Below are 23,456 nucleotides of genomic sequence, written 5' to 3'. Positions count from 1 at the left end.
TGACCTGACCTCTGGCTTGCCGACTGACAGGGTCGGGATGACCAGCGCCCTCGGATGCATAGAAAATGAATGAAAACACAATTAACAGTAATGTAAAAACAATAAAATAACATTTACTGCAGTAGAGCAATATATAAATAGATTCATTTATATAAATATATATCAATATATCATGTTTTGGACTGATAAGTGAGCTCCTGGTTGTGTCCAGAAAGTGCGGATATTTCTCTTAAGTAAAAATTCTGAAAGTGAGAGGATGTAAGACAAAAATATACAAAATGAGACAAGCAATACAATAAAGTACTACTTACATTCAGCAAAACCCCAATGGGATGCCTTCCACATATAGTATTATGGTACTTCTTTAAGTAATTACTAAAGGATACAGGGTCCAACTGTTCAATGATACCCATACCCTGTAAGGAAAAAGAGAAACAGGACATCAGACCTAATTAACCTCATTTATCAAACTAAAATCTACTCAACCATGGAGTATCTATCGATCCAAAGTCCACCACTGAATGATCATCAAACAAGTAATCATCATTATATTTACTGAAAAATACTCTGCTAAAAATTATGTTATGCTAGTGATTCAAACAAGGATTTGAAACATCGACTGGACACATGCTAAAGGACTGGAGCCTGATCTAATGCAGTCATGCGACGCCACATACTAATTTTTAGTATGTGGTCTTCCATGTGCTTATTTCTTTTTTTTTTTGTGTGTCTGAAACTTGTGAGTCAGGCAAAAAACTGTAGTGGAATCCAGCACCTAAAATGGCTGCCATTGTTTTTTCTAGGGGTTTTGCCATCTCGGAGTCCTTGTCTAAGGAACCGACAGACTGTCCTTTGACGTGCTTGCGGTGTTCGATTACTTCAGCGCCGAGGCTCATTTTGAGGACTTAGAGTCACTCTTTGGTGGTTCACCTATCTTTTTCAAGGTCAATGGTTCACTTACCTCCTTCTGAGTTTTCTTTTCGACCTCTACAACTAGGATGTACGCGTCCTCTATGCCTTCAGGCCCTTCTACGACATTGTACTTCTCTTCGCTGGAGAGGCCCAGGTCTCAAAGCGATGGAGGTGGGCCTTAACCCTGCATGTTGTAATTTGCTCTTCTCTGTCTCTCTCTTAGAGAGGTGTGATGCAGTAGCAAGGGCAGCTGACTTCAGAGCACAGGGTTCACGGTTCGATCCCGGGCTCTGGCGGCAGCTCAGTACCGTGTGACTCTGGGCAATAGCTCACTTAATTTCCACAATGTCTCCAGCGCCTTGAGACCCATAAGGATGAGTACTTCGCGCTTTACAAATATGGATTTAAATTTTTACCCTCAAATTTTTTGGGGTGAAAGCCGAGCATGTGTTGCAGTCTTCGCTTCGATGGTCCAGAGGAAGACAAAGTTTGCAGACCAGATGCTGATCCTTCCGTGCGTACTTATGCTGACAATTGTCACAAAACTTGAATGGTGTCTTGTCCATTACCGCGCACAGGGAGCCCCCCTGCATGTGCATTCTTCGTATACCGTCAAAGTTTTATATTGTTCTCTTCGCCGCACCCTAGCTCCTAGACTCGAAGACCGGTACGCTGAAGAGCTTCTTCTCCTGTTCTGTAGATTATTTTCGTTGATTCTTCTCTCCAATCTTCAGGAGCTCTTCCCATATTGATCCAGACCCTACGGCGGACAAAAAGTATCTGAAGATGGCAACCAAAGGTGTGAACTTCCGGAGGAAGCGTGTCAACGTCACAGAGGGACACCATATGGTGGTATGTTGACGCCCACCAACAATAAACAAGCACTGGCGTTGCCAATAGGTCTCGCAGTAGGAAAGTTGGAGCTATTACAATTGCAAATAACAATGCCTTTTATTTTGCATGTTAAAAACATAAAGGGCTTTGTCATTTACAAAACCAATATCTCCAACTTTCCTACTGCGAGACCTATTGTGCACTGCACAGTGTGTGTGAAAGTGGCACTGCGTGGGTGAGTGGCGTTGCGTGTGTGAGTGGCGATGCGTGTGTGAGTGGCGATGCGTGTGTGAGTGGCGATGCGTGTGTGAGTGGCGATGCGTGTGTGAGTGGCGTTGCGTGTGTGAGTGGCGTTGCGTGTGTGAGTGGCGTTGCGTGTGTGAGTGGCGTTGCGTGTGTGAGTGGCGTTGCGTGTGTGAGTGGCGTTGCGTGTGTGAGTGGCGTTGCGTGTGTGAGTGGCGTTGCGTGTGTGAGTGGCGTTGCGTGTGTGAGTGGCGTTGCGTGTGTGAGTGGCGTTGCGTGTGTGAGTGGCGTTGCGTGTGTGAGTGGCGTTGCGTGTGTGAGTGGCGTTGCGTGTGTGAGTGGCGTTGCATGGGTGAGTGTGGCGTTGCATGGGTGAGTGTGGCGTTGCGTGTGTGAGAGTGGGCTTGCGTGGGTGTGAGTGGCGTTGTGTGTCTGAAAGTGGTGCTGTGTGGGTAAAAGTGGCTCTGCGTGGGTGTGAGTGGTGTTGCGTGTGTGAGTGGAGTTGCGTGCGTGGCGTTGCGTAGGTGAGTGGCGTTGCGTAGGTGAGTGGCGTTGCGTAGGTGAGTGGCGTTGCGTAGGTGAGTGGCGTTGCGTAGGTGAGTGGCGTTGCGTAGGTGAGTGGCGTTGCGTAGGTGAGTGGCGTTGCGTAGGTGAGTGGCGTTGCGTAGGTGAGTGGCGTTGCGTAGGTGAGTGGCGTTGCGTAGGTGAGTGGCGTTGCGTAGGTGAGTGGCGTTGCGTAGGTGAGTGGCGTTGCGTAGGTGAGTGGCGTTGCGTAGGTGAGTGGCGTTGCGTAGGTGAGTGGCGTTGCGTAGGTGAGTGGCGTTGCGTAGGTGAGTGGCGTTGCGTAGGTGAGTGGCGTTGCGTAGGTGAGTGGCGTTGCGTAGGTGAGTGGCGTTGCGTAGGTGAGTGGCGTTGCGTAGGTGAGTGGCGTTGCGTAGGTGAGTGGCGTTGCGTAGGTGAGTGGCGTTGCGTAGGTGAGTGGCGTTGCGTAGGTGAGTGGCGTTGCGTAGGTGAGTGGCGTTGCGTAGGTGAGTGGCGTTGCGTAGGTGAGTGGCGTTGCGTAGGTGAGTGGCGTTGCGTAGGTGAGTGGGGTTGCGTGGTTGAGTGGAGTTGCATGTGTGAGTTGCGTTGCGTGGTTGAGTGGCGTTGCGTGGTTGAGTGGCGTTGGGTTGTTGAGTGGCGTTGGGTTGTTGAGTGGCGTTGGGTTGTTGAGTGGCGTTGCGTGGTTGAGTGGCGTTGCAGGTGTGAGTGGCGTTGCAAGTGTGAGTGGCGTTGCATGTGTGAGTGGCGTTGCATGTGTGAGTGGTGTTGCGTGGTTGAGTGGCGTGGGGTTGCATGTGTGAGTGGCGTTGCATGTGTGAGTGGCGTTGCATGTGTGAGTGGCGTTGCATGTGTGAGTGGCGTTGCATGTGTGAGTGGAGTTGCATGTGTGAGTGGAGTTGCATGTGTGAGTGGAGTTGCATGTGTGAGTGGCGTTGCATGTGTGAGTGGCGTTGCATGTGTGAGTGGCGTTGCATGTGTGAGTGGCGTTGCATGTGTGAGTGGCGTTGCATGTGTGAGTGGCGTTGCATGTGTGAGTGGCGTTGCATGTGTGAGTGGCGTTGCATGTGTGAGTGGCGTTGCATGTGTGAGTGGCGTTGCATGTGTGAGTGGCGTTGCATGTGTGAGTGGCGTTGCATGTGTGAGTGGCGTTGCATGTGTGAGTGGCGTTGCATGTGTGAGTGGCGTTGCATGTGTGAGTGGCGTTGCATGTGTGAGTGGCGTTGCAAGTGTGAGTGGCATTGCATGTGTGAGTGGCATTGCGTGGTTGAGTGGCGTTGCGTGGTTGAGTGGCGTTGCGTGGTTGAGTGGCGTTGCATGTGTGAGTGGCGTTGCATGTGTGAGTGGCGTTGCATGTGTGAGTGGCGTTGCACGTGTGAGTGGCGTTGCATGTGTGAGTGGCGTTGCATGTGTGAGTGGCGTTGCGTGTGTGAGTGGCGTTGCGTGTGTGAGTGGCGTTGCGTGTGTGTGAGTGGCGTTGCGTGTGTGAGCGGCGTTGCGTGTGTGTGAGTGGCGTTGCGTGTGTGTGAGTGGCGTAACGTGTGTGAGTGGCGTTGCGTGTGTGAGTGGCGTTGCGTGTGTGAGTGGCGTTGCGTGTGTGAGTGGCGTTGCGTGTGTGAGTGGCGTTGCGTGTGTGAGTGGCGTTGCGTGTGTGAGTGGCGTTGCGTGTGTGAGTGGCGTTGCGTGCGTGAGTGGCGTTGCGTGCGTGGCGTTGCATGCGTGCGTGGCGTTGCATGTGTGAGTGGCGTTGCATGTGTGAGTGGCGTTGCATGTGTGAGTGGCGTTGCATGTGTGAGTGGCGTTGCATGTGTGAGTGGCGTTGCATGTGTGAGTGGCGTTGCATGTGTGAGTGGCGTTGCATGTGTGAGTGGCGTTGCGTAGGTGAGTGGCGTTGCGTAGGTGAGTGGCGTTGCGTAGGTGAGTGGCGTTGCGTAGGTGAGTGGCGTTGCGTAGGTGAGTGGCGTTGCGTAGGTGAGTGGCGTTGCGTAGGTGAGTGGCGTTGCGTAGGTGAGTGGCGTTGCGTAGGTGAGTGGCGTTGCGTAGGTGAGCGGCGTTGCGTAAGTGAGTGGCGTTGCGTAGGTGAGTGGCGTTGCGTAGGTGAGTGGCGTTGCGTAGGTGAGTGGCGTTGCGTAGGTGAGTGGCGTTGCGTAGGTGAGTGGGGTTGCGTGGTTGAGTGGAGTTGCATGTGTGAGTTGCGTTGCGTGGTTGAGTGGCGTTGCGTGGTTGAGTGGCGTTGGGTTGTTGAGTGGCGTTGGGTTGTTGAGTGGCGTTGGGTTGTTGAGTGGCGTTGGGTTGTTGAGTGGCGTTGGGTTGTTGAGTGGCGTTGCGTAGGTGAGTGGCGTTGCGTAGGTGAGTGGCGTTGCGTAGGTGAGTGGCGTTGCATGTGTGAGTGGCGTTGCATGTGTGAGTGGCGTTGCATGTGTGAGTGGCGTTGCATGTGTGAGTGGCGTTGCATGTGTGAGTGGCGTTGCATGTGTGAGTGGCGTTGCGTGGTTGAGTGGCGTTGCGTGGTTGAGTGGCGTTGCGTGGTTGAGTGGCGTTGCGTGGTTGAGTGGCCTTGCGTGGTTGAGTGGCGTTGCGTGGTTGAGTGGCGTTGCGTGGTTGAGTGGCGTTGCATGTGTGAGTGGCGTTGCATGTGTGAGTGGCGTTGCGTAGTTGAGTGGCGTTGCGTAGTTGAGTGGCGTTGCGTAGTTGAGTGGCGTTGCATGTGTGAGTGGCGTTGCGTGTGTGAGTGGCGTTGCGTGGTTGAGTGGCGTTGCGTGGTTGAGTGGCGTTGCATGTGTGAGTGGCGTTGCATGTGTGAGTGGCGTTGCATGTGTGAGTGGCTTTGCATGTGTGAGTGGCGTTGCATGTGTGAGTGGCGTTGCATGTGTGAGTGGCGTTGCATGTGTGAGTGGCGTTGCGTAGTTGAGTGGCGTTGCGTAGTTGAGTGGCGTTGCGTAGTTGAGTGGCGTTGCGTAGTTGAGTGGCGTTGCATGTGTGAGTGGCGTTGCATGTGTGAGTGGCGTTGCATGTGTGAGTGGCGTTGCATGTGTGAGTGGCGTTGCATGTGTGAGTGGCGTTGCATGTGTGAGTGGCATTGCATGGTTGAGTGGCGTTGCGTGGTTGAGTGGCGTTGCGTGGTTGAGTGGCGTTGCGTGGTTGAGTGGCGTTGCGTGGTTGAGTGGCGTTGCGTGGTTGAGTGGCGTTGCGTGGTTGAGTGGCGTTGCATGTGTGAGTGGCGTTGCATGTGTGAGTGGCGTTGCATGTGTGAGTGGCGTTGCATGTGTGAGTGGCGTTGCGTAGTTGAGTGGCGTTGCATGTGTGAGTGGCGTTGCATGTGTGAGTGGCGTTGCGTAGTTGAGTGGCGTTGCATGTGTGAGTGGCGTTGCATGTGTGAGTGGCGTTGCATGTGTGAGTGGCGTTGCATGTGTGAGTGGCGTTGCATGTGTGAGTGGCGTTGCATGTGTGAGTGGCGTTGCATGTGTGAGTGGCGTTGCATGGTTGAGTGGCGTTGCATGGTTGAGTGGCGTTGCATGGTTGAGTGGCGTTGCATGGTTGAGTGGCGTTGCATGGTTGAGTGGCGTTGCATGGTTAAGTGGCGTTGCGTTGTTGCGTGGCGTTGCATGTGTCAGAGGCTAAATGTAGCACAGGGAGACCTCCAGCGGTAAGACAATCAAAAACAACTTAGAAAACATTTCACAGTATGAAAAGATCAAACTCATGAACGAGCGTGATACACCTCAGCTAAAAATCATGATAAATAACAACACACATTAGAAGTGAAACTGCAAGTACAGAAGGACCAGCTTTGCTTGTTTAAAACTCAGAGGCAAAAGAAGAGGACATATGTACTTATGACATATGCTCTCCCGCAGCCGAAGCAAATACAAACAAGAGGAATGACTGTGAGGCGCATTGGTGTGAAGCACATCAAAGGGCTTCTCCTCCCCTAATTAGGTGAGGAGAAGCCGTTTCGGGAAACTGAAAGTACGGCCGGCCTGCGGCCGACCATGAATAATTAGGGGAGGAGAAGCCCTTTGATGTGCTGGGCTGGCTGGCCCTGAATGCGCGTGCATGTTATCACGTGGTTCACGTGAACAGCATGAAAACCGCGGGGCTGAAAGCCCTTTAGTTTGACGATGTTTTCGCCACTTGAATTCTCGCTCTGCTCGATCCGCTTGCGCACTTCGATAGGTCGCGAGACCTAAAAAGCTGGCAGAATAATGCACAGCATGTGAATCCAGAAAAGATTCACACTGCAAAACATTAGCGATGTAGTCTCAGAGACTCAGGAAGATTGTTCCCAAGTAAAGAAACACTCTCCCTGAATCTCCGAGATGCTTCGCCTCCCTATCCACTTTCCACAAGGCATTTAAAACCTAGTTATTCTAGGTCACACTTCTAAGAGGTCTCCTGTCTTCGAAATGATAGAAAACCCCTTGAGTAGCTATGTGCTACACTAGAACGTAATAATAATACTGTTGTTATTGAGGTCATTTAACATGTCATGAGCACTGTTCCCGCGAACGTGCGCGGGCGCGCGCACCTCTCCAGACGTGGCCGCGCACTCCGTGTGTCGAGCGCGCACACAGCCAGAACGTTGCAAGAGAGAGTCGCGCCGCTGCTTTAAAACAGCGAGCGGCGCGAAAAAACAGCCACTTTCTAATTGCGGCGTGCCGGAGTCGGGACGGAGTACAGGTAAGGCTTTCTTGGGGCATGGTGCTATGTGGCTGTTGGTAAAGCGCGGGATTGTGGGCTTTTGTTTAAATGTTGATGTTAATCAGAGCCCCTTCACGGGATCTGATTAGCATCAATACTTTAACAAAAGCCCACAATCTCCCCGCACCGCGGTATACCAACACAACAGTAGAGCCACTTTAAAAACACAGCGTGTACATTCTGCAAGTACGCGCAGTGTTTTTAAACTGCCTCTACTGTTGTGTTAGTAATGCACGGCAGCGAGAGCAATTGTTGGCTTTTGTTTAAGTATTGATCTTAATCTGAGGCTGCGAAGGGGCTCTGATTAACATCAATACTTAAACAAAAGCCAACAATCATCCGCCATCATACCTTCTAGAGCGCAGCATGTTACTGGGCTGCCCCATTCATAGCTTCCAAGGTTTCAAATTGCGTGTGACATTTTCATAATTTCAGTGAAATTAAAAGTGACATTTCAATTATTATAAGTGTCACTTTCTCGAGAGCAAAGTCACGCAATTAAGACTAGGGAAACATAAAATGACATCCATTTGAGCAACTAGAAACTCTATGAAGTCACTGAACTAAAGTACACTAACGGCAGGCAGCAGAAAATTGAGCGGTGCAGACAGCGTGACTGCACAGTTCTCAGCCACAGTACACCAAAGGCAGAGGGCGCAGGCAACTCAGAATGATTGAAGCATTATTTGTATTTATTAATAGCAGCCACAGCAAGTCCGCTGAACTACTATATACCTACGCCGCGGGTTCAGGCAGGTACTCTTGGTTGGGATCGGTATATAAATATACTGTACTGCTGACTTTCAAAGTAGCTCAGTAGGCAGCGCGCCTACTGGACACAGCACTGCCTCGTGACATCAGTCGTGGCAATGAATGCAGCACTGGGAAACCATCTTCTATTAATAAACTGTAGCAGCCAAGTGAGTTAGCAGAAGCTATTACCTCAGTCACTGTCAGCCCCCAAGCCCAGGAGCAGCGTGCATGACACAGCTCGCTGCCACTCTTTTAGTTTAATCAGCATAATTGTCAGCGAGGAGCTCTCAGCTGCTGTCCCATTTATGCGTGACTTTGCATTTCAGTGCGGTGATGCAGACCACCACACTGAAATGCGCTAGAGCCACAGCTGATGTGTGATACTTGGCAGGGCTGCCCATTGTTATTTGTGCAGGCAATGGAACCCTTTGTGACTAAACTAAAGTTGAGAACCATCTTTGGGCATTCCTCTGTGGAGGACAATCCATTGGATCCAGGCTTCCATGGACAGGCCTACTGTTCATAAGTTAGTTGAGGGTTCACATGGTCCCAATCACTGTGTCCTAGCACAATTTTGAGACTGTATTTGGGCTAGAGATTACAATGGCAAAGTCATATACATGGATTTTGAATTACATTGCTTATCAGCAAAATTACAGTGGGCTGCTACATGGCTCAGTGACCAACAACTTACTGAGATAGTTACCCTAGAAGGCATACTTCTTGAGGGCATGCTCTACCACTTATTTCATACCAGGGCCACTGTACCACAGGCTATTTATTCCCAGCTTGGTAATGGTTGCACTGGGTTTCATGCCAAGGGTGCTCTGTAAGACACAAGTGAAAACTTCTGCTTCGAAAATCTCTAAACAGACCCCTTAACCACATCGGTGCGGTACGATTTACCGCCGGGTGCTGACCCCCAATGGAAATGGGTGTGGTCATGACGGAACGATTCCGTCATGAGCACAGCTCAACCGATGCTCATGACGCAACCGTTCCGTCATGAGCATCAAAGGGGTTAAGGTTGGGATTTATAAATGGCCAAGATCATCTTGACAAGGTCAGAGGCTGTGAGGATGTAAAAACAGGGTTGACACAGGATCCCTGCTTGCATTCATCTCACTAGTGAATGGGTATGTGCTCTACAAGGCGTATTTCTTAACACAGAGGGCATTAGTGGAAATGATGTGTAGAATCTGGGGTCTAAAGGCAACAAACTCCAGACTCATGCTCATTATATACTGTAATTTCTAGAGCGAGAACTCAGCTGGAAACAAAAGACAGCACTTATAGCTTGAAGGCGACCCTACCCAAGGCCAGTATCTTGGCACCCACTATTTCACAATAAATTAAAAGCTGCGTTCATCCTTTAATTATAGATTCTTAACACTTCCCATAAAGGGGGGTGCATAAATGGTATAAACACAGGCATTCCTACTACCAAAGAATACACGAATAATCACATTTGGTAGACAGAAACAGATGCTTTGTAATAAAGACTAGCAGTTAGTAACAGGGGCATTATTATTGTCAGTCTTTTCAAAGTCCTTATAGTTCAAATTTATACTAGACAATAGGAACGACATCACAGAAAAGAAAAAGCACAAGTCGTATAAGAAAATATTTCTAAACATTTTAACAACTGTATCTATAATGGAGCCATACTGAGAACTGAAGTCCAAAACTAAACAAACATGTTACTTATCTTCTGTGATGCGCTTTCTGTTTGCGACTGTATGTATTTTTATTAGGTCCTGCATAGGATTAGTAACCAAACGATAATATAATGCACTGAAGCATGTTAGTCTCCCAGGAGATAAACTGAAGGCCACATCTTAAGAATGTTTTTCTAAGAAGGGTTGCCTTACTCCTTGTGGCAACCTTAGCCAGCACAATGCACTTTATAATCATGGAAACCCAGGCCATCCTTGACCCGACCACAAGGCACAAAACAATTTTAAGGTTCAATCAAGGTTTTGTAAGTCTTACCACGGCTTGTAAGAGGCCGTAAATTAAGTAACTAGGACCACTGGCATAACACAATTCGTTATTTAAGGCAGAAGGCATCTCAGAATAACATCAGTAATTAATTGAACTCTTAGCATTGCTTTTACGCAAGAGCAAGGTGATCTACACGACTGAACATATAAGAGGCACAAACACTTTTAAGGGCTAAAACTAGACATACAGGCAGAATAATTGATCAAGAAGCCTTAGTAGGTTCTCCAAGGGTGCAGTAAGGCCGTCTAACTTCTAGTGGCAATCTCAGGCAGCACAATGCACTTTACAAGCACGCAAACCCAGGCCATTGTTTAGCTGAATACGTGGCACAATCAGTTTTAAGGCTTAAGTAATGTTTTATAAGTCTTAAAAACGACTGTGAAATTGTATCAGGTAATTAAATAACTAATTAGAAATAACTATATGTTGAATGAACGCACTTTAGCTTTTTTGGCAAGCACTACAACCAAGGTTATCCCTGCTCGTTCACATGGATTTATTTATCATCATTTGTACAACGATCAACAATGTAATAGGGAGGTCGCAATAGGAATAATTGGTGGTCGATATTTGCAATGTTATTTTCTTTTTTTTTTAGAGGCGAGTAAGGGACCAGCATTAAACTGTAGTCCCTTATGTAAATGGCGTTCCTGGAGATGTCTAACCAGAAGCATCACTTCCACGAGGAAAGGCCACTCTAAAGAATTGAACGCCTTTTCGGCATCCAATAGCACCGCGGTCGCAGGGACCTCGGGCTGTATTCTGTGCAGAGCGGCGAACAACGTGCAGAGATTCAGGGATGTGGATCGCCGGGGTACGAAATCAGACTGCATTGGAGAAATTATGTATTCCATTAGTCGTGAAAGCTTATTGGCTAGGATTTTGTAGTCCAGATTTAATAGGGACATTGGTCGATAGGAACCCCATTGTTTATGGTCTTTGCCGGGTTTCGGGAGAAGTGCGATTACGGCTTCCCGCAACGAGGAGGGGGAGAATTTGCTTCTCCAGTGCTTCAGCGTAAACCTTGATTACCTGAGGAGCCAATATGTCCTTAAATTCTTTATATAAGTCCCCAGTGAAGCCATCCAACCCTGGGGCAGAGAACTTCGCAGGGTGTCTATGGCCAATTCTACATCTGTGACTGATATGGGCTCGCCATAAAGTCGAGCATGTACTTTTCCAGGAACACCAGCGCGATCTCATCTAAATAGGCAGTCTGGGTAGTGCCATCCGAGTCAGCCAAGGAGGAATATAATGTGGTGTAGTAGTCCAAGAACTTGTCCCTAATGGCCGAGGTAGTGGACAGCGTGGCACCAGAGGCAGAGTGCAACTCAGTAATGTAGGATTTTCTGTAGGGTGGTCTCAGCATTTGTGCCAGCACTCTGCCAGTACGTTCTCTCTCGCCGTACCGACGTGCTGCCTGATATTTCCCAATATATAGTATCTGCCTTTCTGCTGTGTCTCTGACAGTAGGGCGAGTCTTTCCGCCTGGTCGTTTGGATTCAGGAGGGAAGCGAGGCGCGTGTCTAGTCTGGAAATATCTTGTTCAATGTGGGCCAGCGTGTTACGGAGATCCCGGAGTACTCCTGCTTGTTTAGAGATGCATACTCCCTAATGACGTCCTTGAAGCTCTCCCACAGTACCGCAGCCGTGTCCACCGAGCCAGTGTGTATTTCGAAATAATCCTCTATAGCCTCACACACCTCTGCTTTAAACACTTCCTCTAGGAGGGCCCTACTGGGAAACCGGCAGTGCATTTCATATCCCTCTGGGCGCGGGAGCAGTAAGTGCAGGGTCACTGGGGAGTGGTCCGAATACGTGCTGGGGAGTGTGGAGAGGGAACTGTACCAGTCAACAACGCAGGGAGAGAGGAGCCAGTAATCCTTGACCAGGTGTCGTATGGGCCTGAGAAATGAGTGTAGTTGGTGAGTGTGGGATTGCGCTGGTGAGTGTGGGATTGCGCTGCCACCAGAGGTCAATCAATGAGTAATGAGTGACGAGAGCCTTATGGGCTCGCTTCGCCCGTGGTTTAGCGTCTGGTGCGTTAGATGTGCTGTCCAAAGTCGGGTCCATTAATACATTTAGGTCCCCCCTAAAAGTAACGCCTGAGGTTCATGTTTCGCAATTGGGGCATTCAGGTCTTGAAAGAAATCTGGGTTGTCAATGTTAGAAGCGTATATGTTAACCAAGGTAACTTTATGGCTGTACAGGGTTGCCGTGACTATCACAAACCTACCCACCGGGTCACGTCAATCAGTATGAAGGGGATCCTCTTGTGTATCAGTATAGCCGTGCCTCTAGCATAATTACTATAATAAGCATAATATCTATGTGTGCCCCAGCTGACGCCAAATTGAGCTGAATCTATGGGGGGAAGGTGTGTCTCCTGCAAGAATATTATGTCAACCGTGTGTCAAAGGAGGTAGCGAATCACCTGGCGCCGTTCACAAGTATTATTAAGGCCCCGGACATTCCAGGTCAGAAGGGTAAGGGCTGAAGGCCCCTGCACATTACCTAATCGAGACATCAAGAATAGTCCTGTCAAGACTGCCATGCAACGTTAACACAGTAAGTAATGTGAAAGTAAGGTGTAAGTTAGAACATTTGTGGTTTGAAAACTTCCCCAGAACCACCCGCACCCCACCCAGCCACCTACCAGTCCTAAGGTGGCCCACCCCTAGCAAGTTAACGCGCTCAGGAATCTTAACGATCACCGGGCAACTAGTGGAGGTCCAATAAGTGGGCCTCAAAAGGTACTAAACCAACTGTGCGGATACACCAGAGGGGGGTGGCAGCCCAGAATCCAGCCGGCCTAATGCCGTAACAGTATGAAATATCAAATAAAGCAACACAATTTCCCAATTAAACAATGTTAATCACATATGGTGATGCAAAGTACCCTCATTCAGCACCAGTGTTCGAAAATAGGTCAGCACTAGCGTCAAAGCCACTGTGTTGCGGGGAAGCATGCGCACTCCCCGCCGAGATCTGTGAGTTTTGGGTCTTGTGCGTGCAGCTAAATTCCTGGGCCTCTGTAGGGGTGTCAAATATTCTCGATCTGCCGCCCATGTCCACCTTCAGCCTCGTAGGGTACAGCATGCTGTATTTGAGTCCAAGATTCCGCAACGTGGCTTTGACCCCCAAGAATTTACGTCGTGCCTCCTGTACCATTGGAGTGAATTCTGGCTAGAATGCCAGTTTGGATCCCTGCGATTCAATCGTGTCGCGTGCTCGTGCCAGTCGGAGTGCTGTGTCTTGGTCCCTAAAATTCAGCAGGCGTGCTATGATGGGAGGCCTGGATTTGGCCGAAGACCCAAAGACCTATGGGCCCGCTCAACCACAAAGCCAGGTATAAATGCCTCACTCCCAAACAAATCTGTAAGTAGCTTCTCGACAAAGAGGTCCATTCGGCCTGTTCACGTCTCCGGAACCCCATTATGCAGACGTTGTTGCGCTGTCCACGCGCCTTCAAATCCTCATTTTTTATAGCCACTTCTTTGAGTAGACGTTCTGCCCTCTCCAACCGTTTCAATGACTGCGCTGTCCCGTCCTCCAGGTCAGAGACACAAGCCTCTACAACGTCTAGCCGTCTGTCGTGACCCTGCACTTTGGCGCCCAATGAGGCAATTGTCTGGTCTAGGGAGTCAAAGTGGGAGTCTAGCTCCTTACACCCCGCCTTCATTTCCAGCAGCAATGAGGCGACGGAGGCCTCTGAGGTCTCAGGAGGTGCCTTGGCGGGGCCCTTTTCAGCCATGCTTGCGCTGTGTGATGCCATGCTGTCGCTCACTGGCTCGAAAGGCAAAGTTCGCTGTTTGGGGTCTTTGCATCCCATACCGTGAAGGGAGAGTGGTGGAACGAAGGAGGGGGAGGCTGAACCAGGCAGAATTGAAAAAACAGTCAGTGGTAGAAACATCTATTTGTGCAGGCAACAGGCCCCAGAAAGAGCAAGGGAGCAGGATGTAGCCAATGCCAAAGCTGGGTGAGAGCACAGGTCCGCAGGGTCAGACATGGGAAAATGGTGGCACTGCGCCCTGGCAGGATGGAAGTTGCAGCAACAGGAAGGAGGGTTTCCAATGCAGGCGGAGTGCAAATGTGAAAGGCATAGAAGTAACAGATGGGACAACACAGTGTAATAGATCTCCTTCAATCACCCCAGGCAGAGCTGCAGCCAACGTGTAATGCGGGTGGAACCACTATTCCTGTGTAAATATTATCCATGTTGTTCCTTCCGGCGCCTCCGGGAATCCATGCGGGCAGATGGACTTGCTGTACCACATTCGGACGCCGCTGAGCGCACGCACGCCTCCGCTGCGGCTGCCGCAGCGCCAGGCCAGCGCCCAAACCCCAGTGAATGAGGCTGGAGGGCCCTATCCCCTCACTGGCTCGGGATGACAAAGCGGCGGGTGCGGAGCGGCCAGCCCAGCTGCCCCAGCGAAACGGGACAGCAAGGGAGGGGGGGAGAGGCGCAACACTCGCAGGCCCGACTCACCCATCCTGACGAGTGGCGGTCCAACAAATCACTCCAGCGGTGACGGGCAGACGCCCCACTATGTGCCCGGGAACGCCAGTCGGGGCAGAGCCGGCCTGACCCACACCGCCTTAAGCTCAACAGAGCTCCGCCTCAGATGCACGCCGGAGTCCGGCTTTCAGCTCGCAGCATGCCACATCGCCTCTGTTGTCTGGTGCGTAGGTTTTACGGGCCGAACAAGGGTGCTGCTCAGAGGAAATTGTTCCTGAGGCCGACTGTGTTCTCCAGAGCTTCACTCACTGGCGGCCATCTTTGCCACTGGTTCGCCCACGCCCCTTATATTTGCAATGTTAGCTTGTTAACATCATTAATTAGTTTTTGGCAACATGATATTATATTGGTTCATCCACCCCACAAATAATTTTGCTTATTGTGAAGTTCACTGTGTTACTCGATAATTCTAGTGATCGGTTTTATTTTATGCTACAATTGTTAAGGTTTTAATTAACGAAACAATAAACTTAAACCTTATAGCTCTTCAGATGCAGATGCTCGGCTAGGATGAAGATATTTTTAAAACAAGTCTGGTCATTAGAGAGGGTGGTGGTGTGTCCTTGTGTGCGAAAGTGTGCCCACCAGATTCCTGTGTAAAAGGTATTTAACTATGTTTCAAAAATAAAAAAATGAAAACATTTGTGCCCACATTAGTATACGTGCAGTATGCCCATCCACGTTTCTATTGCCAAGGTTGGCCTGCGGGTGAGGTAGAAATTAGGCCAATCACAGTCGCAAATATATTCAAAATCAACAATTTAAATTCTTGTACGGATGCACTTTGTGAATGTGTGTACAGAAAGTTAAGTTTTGAATTAAGAGAAGAGTGAAATATTACACTGCCAGTTCAATATCTCGACATTTTTTCAAGGAACTAGAAGATTGGCGTAGCTCCATACTGCTTATGAGATTATACGATTGAATAGCCTTGTTTTAAGGCCAACTCCTAAAATCTCTGAATGTCTAAAGAGACCCACATTGAGGTTGAATATGGTCAGGTGGTAGATAATTACTTCATGGAATCCGCCCCTTCTGATTCAAATTGGGTTGAGGTTTTTACACCCGGTTTTACCAGGCGTGGGGGAACCACATCCGATTTTTCTGACCTGCAGTTGCGTCTAAACGCATCCTCAGCAGCCAAGGCTTGCTTTGCATTTTTTGTTAGTTTTTGTTATATCCCCTTTCCACCCGTCACTCTCCAACAGGCTTGCTCCTACATTTACTATCTCCTCTGAGCAGGTAAAAGTATGTAAAACCCCATGGAATTGTAAATTGATTGTGGTTTATGATTGGGGAAAGAAAACAAAACAAAAAAAAAAATCAAGTTAGTCACACTGTAATTCCCCCATCCCATTTCGTTTTACTCGTAATTGCGTGGTACTGGTGCGAGATTATCACACTGTAACTATAAAATTGCATTTGATTTTACTGTTAACTTAGTACCGGACAACTTGTAATCAGAGACATTATGGGCAAAATGAAAAAGCTAAAGTAGGGTCGTCCAATGGCAAATTTGTCAGTACAGTTATATGCTTGATTTCTCTTTCATCTGAAACACTTACCATTTTATCTAGATTTTCAATAGATCTATAGATCTCCCCTTGAGATTCGTCAAAGTATGTGTAACGAAAACGTTGACCTTAAAAAAAAAAAAGAAAAGAAAAATCAAACTGCTGCTAAGTCCACCCAAGCACCTTTTTTGAAGTAATCATGGTAATAATTAATAACATGCTAAAAATTTCTGTTAAAGTCTAATAAACACTGTATCGCCAACAAATAGAAATTCAGAGAAGACTAAAAAATAAAAAGCAGCACGAAGTGGGTGTTGCATCTTTTAATGTGTAAACACAGCACTCAGCCGCAGTACTTTTTGTGCTCACCACTAAAATTGGGTGCATGTAAGCTTTTAATGGAGGGGGATACTTTGTGGATCTTGGCCTCATAGCTAGCGGTCAGAGATAGTTCAGGCTTGCAGTTTAAATCATGGTGTGGCTGAGGGCAGTGTTTTGTGTCAGGCAGTAGATGTTATCTGGTACGGAATGCTAGAAAAATCGAAAGATCCTCTTGAGCACGACATCCATGTTGCCCGTCTCCTGACAAATGCTATATATATATATATATATATATATATATATATATATATATATATATATATATATATATATATATATATATATATATATATATATGTATCTTTAGCATGCTGCACCTCAGGGTGCTAGAATATGTACAATTGTTAGATACAGCTAAGGTGATGCACATTGTAAACCGAGAAGCAACGGCCATAAAAATCCTAACAATTGATTGGAACGTATTATAAAAGTGGAAACATCCCTTTGTTCAAGAAACACAGGGAGGAGGCCTATACACTCTCTCTGTTAATTCATGGATTCATGGAGAAGGTCAGGAATGTGTCTCTCGCCACTTGTAGGCAAAGAGGGTCGCCGAATTTAACCCCTTCGCTGCGGGGTGTTACCCCCCCGCTGTGGGAGAGGGAGGGGGGCCGCACGCACCGCCGCTGTGCTTGTGACGAGCTCGGCTCGTCATGAGGCACAGTGCAGCTGCACTCATGACGATCGGAGCTCGTCACAAACACACCCGTTTTCGAACGTTCAGCACAGCGGGGTAATTACCCCACGTGCGAACGTTGCAACGGCCGTGACGAGCTGAGCTCGTCGTGAGTGCAGCTGCACTGTGCCTCATGACGAGCTGAGCTCGTCATGAGCATAGAAGAGGTTAAAGAACCATTGAAACACTTCCAGGCCGCCAAGCAAGCCAAAATAGGTTTCTCTTACATGTTTCTCCTTTTCTTCTCCTCCTATTCCACACACTAGGTTGGATCCACTGACTGAGATATTCTTGGAACCATCTTGTTCGCTATCAACATTTTGAAGCTTAAATTGAGCACTATATTATGCCTGGTTCATTCCAAAGCATGAATCAGACATGAGACCTAATAACTGATAATAGTAGCAATTTACTGGGGGCACTTTTCTGCATCTTTCCTGCTGGTTGGGCATTGTGTCAGCCCTCCCGCCTTCCTGCCGCCAATTTACAACCCTAGCGGCCGTCAAGAGGAGGACTACATTCTCCAGGCTCCACAGCGGTGGAAGCTGCCATCGTCATTGCCGCGCCCGGAGGCGCTTTAAATTTATGCTCAGCCCCGGTGGAGCGGGTGCTGTTAGCGATTTACCGGGGGCACTTTTCTGCATCTTTCCTGCTGGTTGGGCGTCGTGTCAGCCCTCCCGCCGCCGCAGATTTACAACCCTAGCGGCCGCCGAGAGGAGGACTACATTCTCCTTGCTCCACAGCGGCGGAAGCCGCCACTGTCATTGCCGCGCCCGGAGGCGCTTTAAATTTTGCTCAGCCCCGGTGGAGCGGGTGCTGTTAACGATTTACCGGGGGCACTTTTCTGCATCTTTCCTGCTGGTTGGGCGTTGTGTCAGCACTCCCGCCTTCCCGCCGCCGCAGATTTACAACCCTAGCGGCCGCCGAGAGGAGGACTACATTCTCACGCGAGGTGTAAAATCTGTACAACCAATACCGATGACCAAAAGGAAGAGAGGGGGTGCAGCCCACAAGGGAAGACAAGCCAAAATTAAGAAGACTAATGCTCTAGTTGAAACTCCTGGGGTTATGCCTACATCTCTAAATAATAGTACAGAAGCACTGTCCCCGATGGCAGCTGTGACGGACCCAATGACGCCACCCAGATGGACACTACCTTGGATTGGCCACAGGAAATGTGGGACAAACTTGAGCAGCTTTTTTATAGGTCTTGTATCCCAATCTATAATAGACTGGATTTTATTGAAAAGAGACTTGCTATCCTTGAAGCTGAAGGGGCCGAGGCTAAAGCCATTGGCGGGCCTGGCGTTAGTACAAGGTGTGAGGATGGGCCTGCGAGAGTTTCTGAGGCTATTCTAAATTCTAAATCTCCAATGCAGGTAGCGGTACTGAGAAGTAACACCGCCACGACTGCTAGTGAATCAACCCCCCCAGACTTGTTTGAATGGTAGTAAAGGAGCGCGGCTACCGGGTGACAAAGGATATGGTGTGGGTGGTTCCAACCTGGGGGTCCATCACCCAGGCTGTAGAAAAAGGGTATCCAACGATCCACTGTTAGATTGCCTTCCACGTATAGACCTTCCCCCGGCCTCCGTGCCGTATGTGTGTATTCTGACAGGAGTCCCATCATTAAGATCAGGCCAACGAGAGGAATATCTAGACCTGAAAAATAAGTGTATTTATTGGCTCAACGCGAACCGGTCTCTACCCCCTAGGGTTTCGGCTGAAATCCTATTTGTAAGAAGGGTGGACTGGGTTGGGTCAAGATGTAAAACTATAAAAGGGGATAGTATTATTATTAACTTCAGGGATACCAGAGCTGTGGAACACATTTGTAGCTGGGATTCCTATGGTACGGACTCCCTTATTAAACCATTCCCGCTAACCTATTTTTATCCAGCTACTTCCTCAGGAAACGTAAATGCCCAGGTAGGAAGAAGTGGGTCTAATCAGAGGTCTGGGGGTTGGTTTGGTGTCTGTACAGGGAATAGGTATGATGTTCTATCTGGACCAGAGGAGCGCAATTGACATCAAATCACTCCAGGTCCCCAAATCCCAGTATGTGTTCAGAAAGCGGATAGCCCCCTGCACGTTGGTCAAAATTTGGGTGATCTGGTTGATGCTGCCCCTAGTTTAATCAATATCCTGTCTGGTAGGGTCATAGTGAACACAGTCCCTGTTGAAGGTAGTTCAAGAAGCCCTGGTTGAGCCAGGGTTAACGGATCGTTACTAACCATGGGGCTGATTACGAGTTCTTATCCATCCCCTGCCCAGGAAGGCTGTCCCATGGTAGTGGATCAGGGTACTCATAGGGCTGATAGTGTGACACTACTATCCTGGAATATCGCAGGGTTGGGCTCCAAGCTAGTACTTCCTGAATGGTCAGACTTCATTGAAGCAAATAACATTGATATACTTGCGATAAAAATCATCCCCGAGCATGGTCCTAGCGTGTGCATTTTTAATGCAAGAGGCCTCATTGGGGAGAGACGTTCGGAGGTTGTAGCATACCTAGAGGGGTTGTTGGATGGTATGCTGAGGAATACTGGTACGATAATCGTGGGAGATTTTAACACTACGTTTGAACCCCTAGGGCTTGTGGATCAGTACCTCACGGAGGATGAAGATGGAAAATGGGGCATACCTACCCTAGAGATTGAGCCAATCAAGAAATGGACAGAGGCGGCAATCCAAATGAAGGGGCTGTGTGTAGGCCAGCCATTGAGGGCTGTAAATGGGCGAACATTGTCTGACAAACGGGGGCCGACACTTTCAATAACGGCATCAGGTCGAGTCGTATTGATTACGTGCTAGTAAGTCTGCCATTGTGGCAGTCTGTAAGGGACATGGTCGTTACTATTCGTGCTGAAAGCGATCATGACCCACTTATTGTTACAATGAATGGGCTGCTTGGAGAAGTTTTACCTCAAAGGGTAGAGGCAGGGGCAGCGAGCTGGCACTCATTAATGACACGCGACATCTGAAATGGAGAAATGTCTCAGAACTTCCAGAAACTTTATTAGCCATGAATAAGGAGGTAGACAGGAATTGGAAGAGTGGGGAACTGGCGCGGGAAGCCAGACCTTGTTGTCCCAGGTTACGGAAACGCACACTACGCTCTTTGATAGGCTAAAACTATTCTTCTGCAAACCAGCTAATAGTAAGAAAGTCAGGCACATGAAAGTGGAAGGGTGGTTTAATGATAAATGTCGCCTTTCTAGGAGGGCATTGGCAACAGCTCGAGGTGTTAGGGACCAAGCTAGAGTGAGGCTGGCACGGGATTCCTATAGGAAAACACTAAAAGAAGCCACAAAACTTTGGGACCAGGCAAGATGGCAGGAACTTAAGGAAGCATGCGCGTCCCGAAATTCTAAAGTATTTTGGGACACATATCAATGGGATAGGGGGGTGCCCAGATACACCGCAGAACAATGTTGCCTGTCACTTATGGGTTGAATACTTTGAACCCCAGTATGCTCCCTTGGATGATGAACAGAACATAGTCCCGTATGCCCATTCTTTTTTTACTAGCAGGATATTCACCCTAGTGGATGTGGATAGGGCTTTAGACACCATCACACCGGGTCGTGCCCCTGGAATGGATAGTATCCCTGCGGATGTTTTCTTAAGCTACAAACCTTCCTGGCGATTGTATATTAGACATCTAGAAAACGCGATTGACTGTGGTCCCCCAATCCCGGTTTCCTGGAAAGGGGCGGAGATAATTCCGGTATTTAAGAAGGGTGACAAATCCGTAGCAGCAAACTACAGGCCAATTAGTCTTATGGACTCCATCCAAAAGATTATGGGCAGATTGATTCTGCAAAAAATGCACTCATGGATGGAAGACGAACAAATCCTTACTTCACTGCAGGCGGGTTTCTGACCTCCTACAAGTTAAATCGATCAGGTCTTCCACTTTATTAATATCTATTGGAAGACAGTTGTTCTGGGGAAAGGGGCCCTGTACGCGGTATTTGTGGACTTGAAGGCAGCCTTCGATCTAGTGCCGCGATGCAGGTTGTGGCATGTCCTATGTGAGATGGGGATGTCCTCTGAATTATTGTCCCTGATCGTCCGCTAACATGAGGGTAACCATGCGCGGGTACAGTGGGGGGCCATGGGTGAGGTTACCGCGTCATTTGCCGTTGGCAGAGGAGTGCGCCAGGGTTGCGTGCTTGCGCCGACCCTGTTTTCACTCTTCGTTAACGGGGTGGCCGATTTCCTCTCTGCGGTCCCCTCTGATGCCCCGATGGTGGCGAAAAACATATACCCATCCTCATGCTCGCGGATGATACTTTAATCGTCTCCAAAACTCCCAGCGGTCTCCAAAAAGCCCTATGTAGGTTTGTGGTTTTCCGCTCCATCCGGGGCCTTGTAATTGATACGGACAAAAACAAGTTCATGTCTTTCAACGAGCATAGATCATTTCGGGGTAAGGTATATATGAACAATGCACCCCTCGAGAAAGTTGACACATTTACTTACCTAGGAGTGACGTTACAGGCAGATATGGGGTGGTCTAGACAAATTGACGTAGTCACATTAAAGCACAAACAGCAGGCAGGGTTCCTCGCAGCCAAATTTAGATCTTCTCTCTGCAAACCGATTAGCATGTTGATGGAGATCTTTGGCATGAAAGTGCTAAGCTCCGCTCCCAACGGAGCTGAGCTCTGGGGGTTTTCGAATATGTCCACCATATCTGCAGCTGAAAATTACTTTCTTCGAAACGTTACCAGTGTCCCGAAAAGTACACCTACACGCCCATTGCTGCTAGACCTGGGTAGGAAAGCAGTAACGGATTTGGCGAAACTCCGCCCCTTTTGTATTGGCGAAGACTGTGGTGTAAGGCTGAACTTGCACACTACGCAAAGGGTCTTAAAGATGTAATGGATACTGATCGTTTTCATAAGATTAAATGGTTAAGAGAAATCAGGTCGTTGTTGGTGAACCTAGGTCTGAGTGAACTATGGGCCGACCCCCTTAACGCCCCTTTTCCGTCAAAGAAAACTTTGAAGGAGATGTACTGGGATATGGTAATGGTAACAGTATGTTCCAGTGGCTCAGTAAAGCATTTGACAGGCCGGTTTTCAGAATTTAAGACAAAGCCTGTATTAGAACAGTACTGGGATGCCATTGAGAAATCATTTGACAGGAAGCTGTATTTCCAGTTGAGGGCTGGTACCCTACCGGTTAGGACATTTAGTAGTAAATGGGCAGGGGCCACTGTGAATGTATGTCCAAGGTGCAATGATAGACAAGAAACGGTCAGTCACCTGTTGTTTTTCTGCCCATTATATAAGAAACCTCGTGCCATGTGGGTAATACCGATTTGCAAGCTATTAGGCTTTAGTAGGCATGAAGAGGCGCTGAGAGTCATTACTACGGACCCATCGCCACCAACAGCAATTGCAGTGGCTAAGTTCTTGGGGTGGGCCTGGTCTAGCCGTGCTAGGGTGCTTTCCTAGGATTACCAAATTGATTTATCCCCTTAACGTTCCCTGCATTCTCTGTAATGAACTGGAGTTATGAAATGGCTGGGCCTAATGTTGATTTTATGGAACTGTATATTTATAATAATTTTTTAGATCTACTTTATGCGACAGTTTCCCAATGTTTAATATTTCCTTTAAATGATTTTAAGAGCTGGAACATTTATGTTTTTAAACTGCATGTTGTATTATTTACGTTGTGTTTTTATGACAAATCTGTTGAATAAAGCCATTTGAACTGAACTGATAAATCCCTCTATTTGTTTTTACCACTTAGAGGGTAATGTGAATATTCTGGAAATGACACTGTAGCTACTAATGACCCCACATTAGTTATATAATCTTCTGGTTGACAAATCAGCAGAGAGGCTCAACTATCTGTAAAGAAGTTTACACCCGATGTCTATAACCAATACCTCTAATGGTAAAAACTTGGCTCAGAAACACCGCATAGCAATTTTCATCCTCCAGTTTCCTGCTCCTGGGTAACTTTAGCCTTTGGGAGGATGAGACTAAACATGTATGCCACCAACACGTTGGAGACCTGATCTGCAAATAATCTCAACCACGTGGTGACTGGCCACACATGTGGCTGGCCACAATCTTCTAATTTTTTACTTCAGGAAATGATATCGACCATGTATCAAGTATGCTTCTTCCCGAAACCATGCCAGTCTTATGTTTTTTAGTGGGCCTGCCTCGTTCCTTCCAGCGTACCCTCACCTGCTTTACGCCTTCATTAATGGGCTCCCCGTTCTTGGAAAAGATGTAATCAAATACATGGATTACGTACTGTTCACAATTTTCATTCGCAAAAAGTGGTAGCAATGCAAATGCGACTTACCAGTATGCATCTGTTCTTGGCATGTAGGGCTGCTGACATTCAT

General features: G+C 48.3%; 1 protein-coding gene across 1 annotated transcript in view; it reads right to left on the bottom strand.

The window, feature by feature from the left end:
• MEMO1 (mediator of cell motility 1) overlaps positions 1–23,456 on the bottom strand; it is a 143,604-nt gene that overhangs the window by 6,169 nt on the left and 113,979 nt on the right. The window contains exons 7-8 of the mRNA XM_086927475.1: positions 16,072–16,148; positions 312–416 (exon numbers count right to left, since the gene is read on the bottom strand). Of these exons, the coding sequence (XP_086783601.1) occupies positions 312–416; positions 16,072–16,148 (182 nt within the window). The remainder of the gene's footprint in view (positions 1–311; positions 417–16,071; positions 16,149–23,456) is intronic.

This window comes from Lissotriton vulgaris, chromosome 6, assembly GCF_964263255.1.
Source record: "Lissotriton vulgaris chromosome 6, aLisVul1.2, whole genome shotgun sequence".
In the NCBI taxonomy this organism is placed as follows: Eukaryota; Metazoa; Chordata; class Amphibia; order Caudata; family Salamandridae; genus Lissotriton; species Lissotriton vulgaris.
The sequence above is the reverse complement of the archived record's forward strand: the minus strand, read 5'-3'. Positions and strand labels throughout refer to the sequence as shown.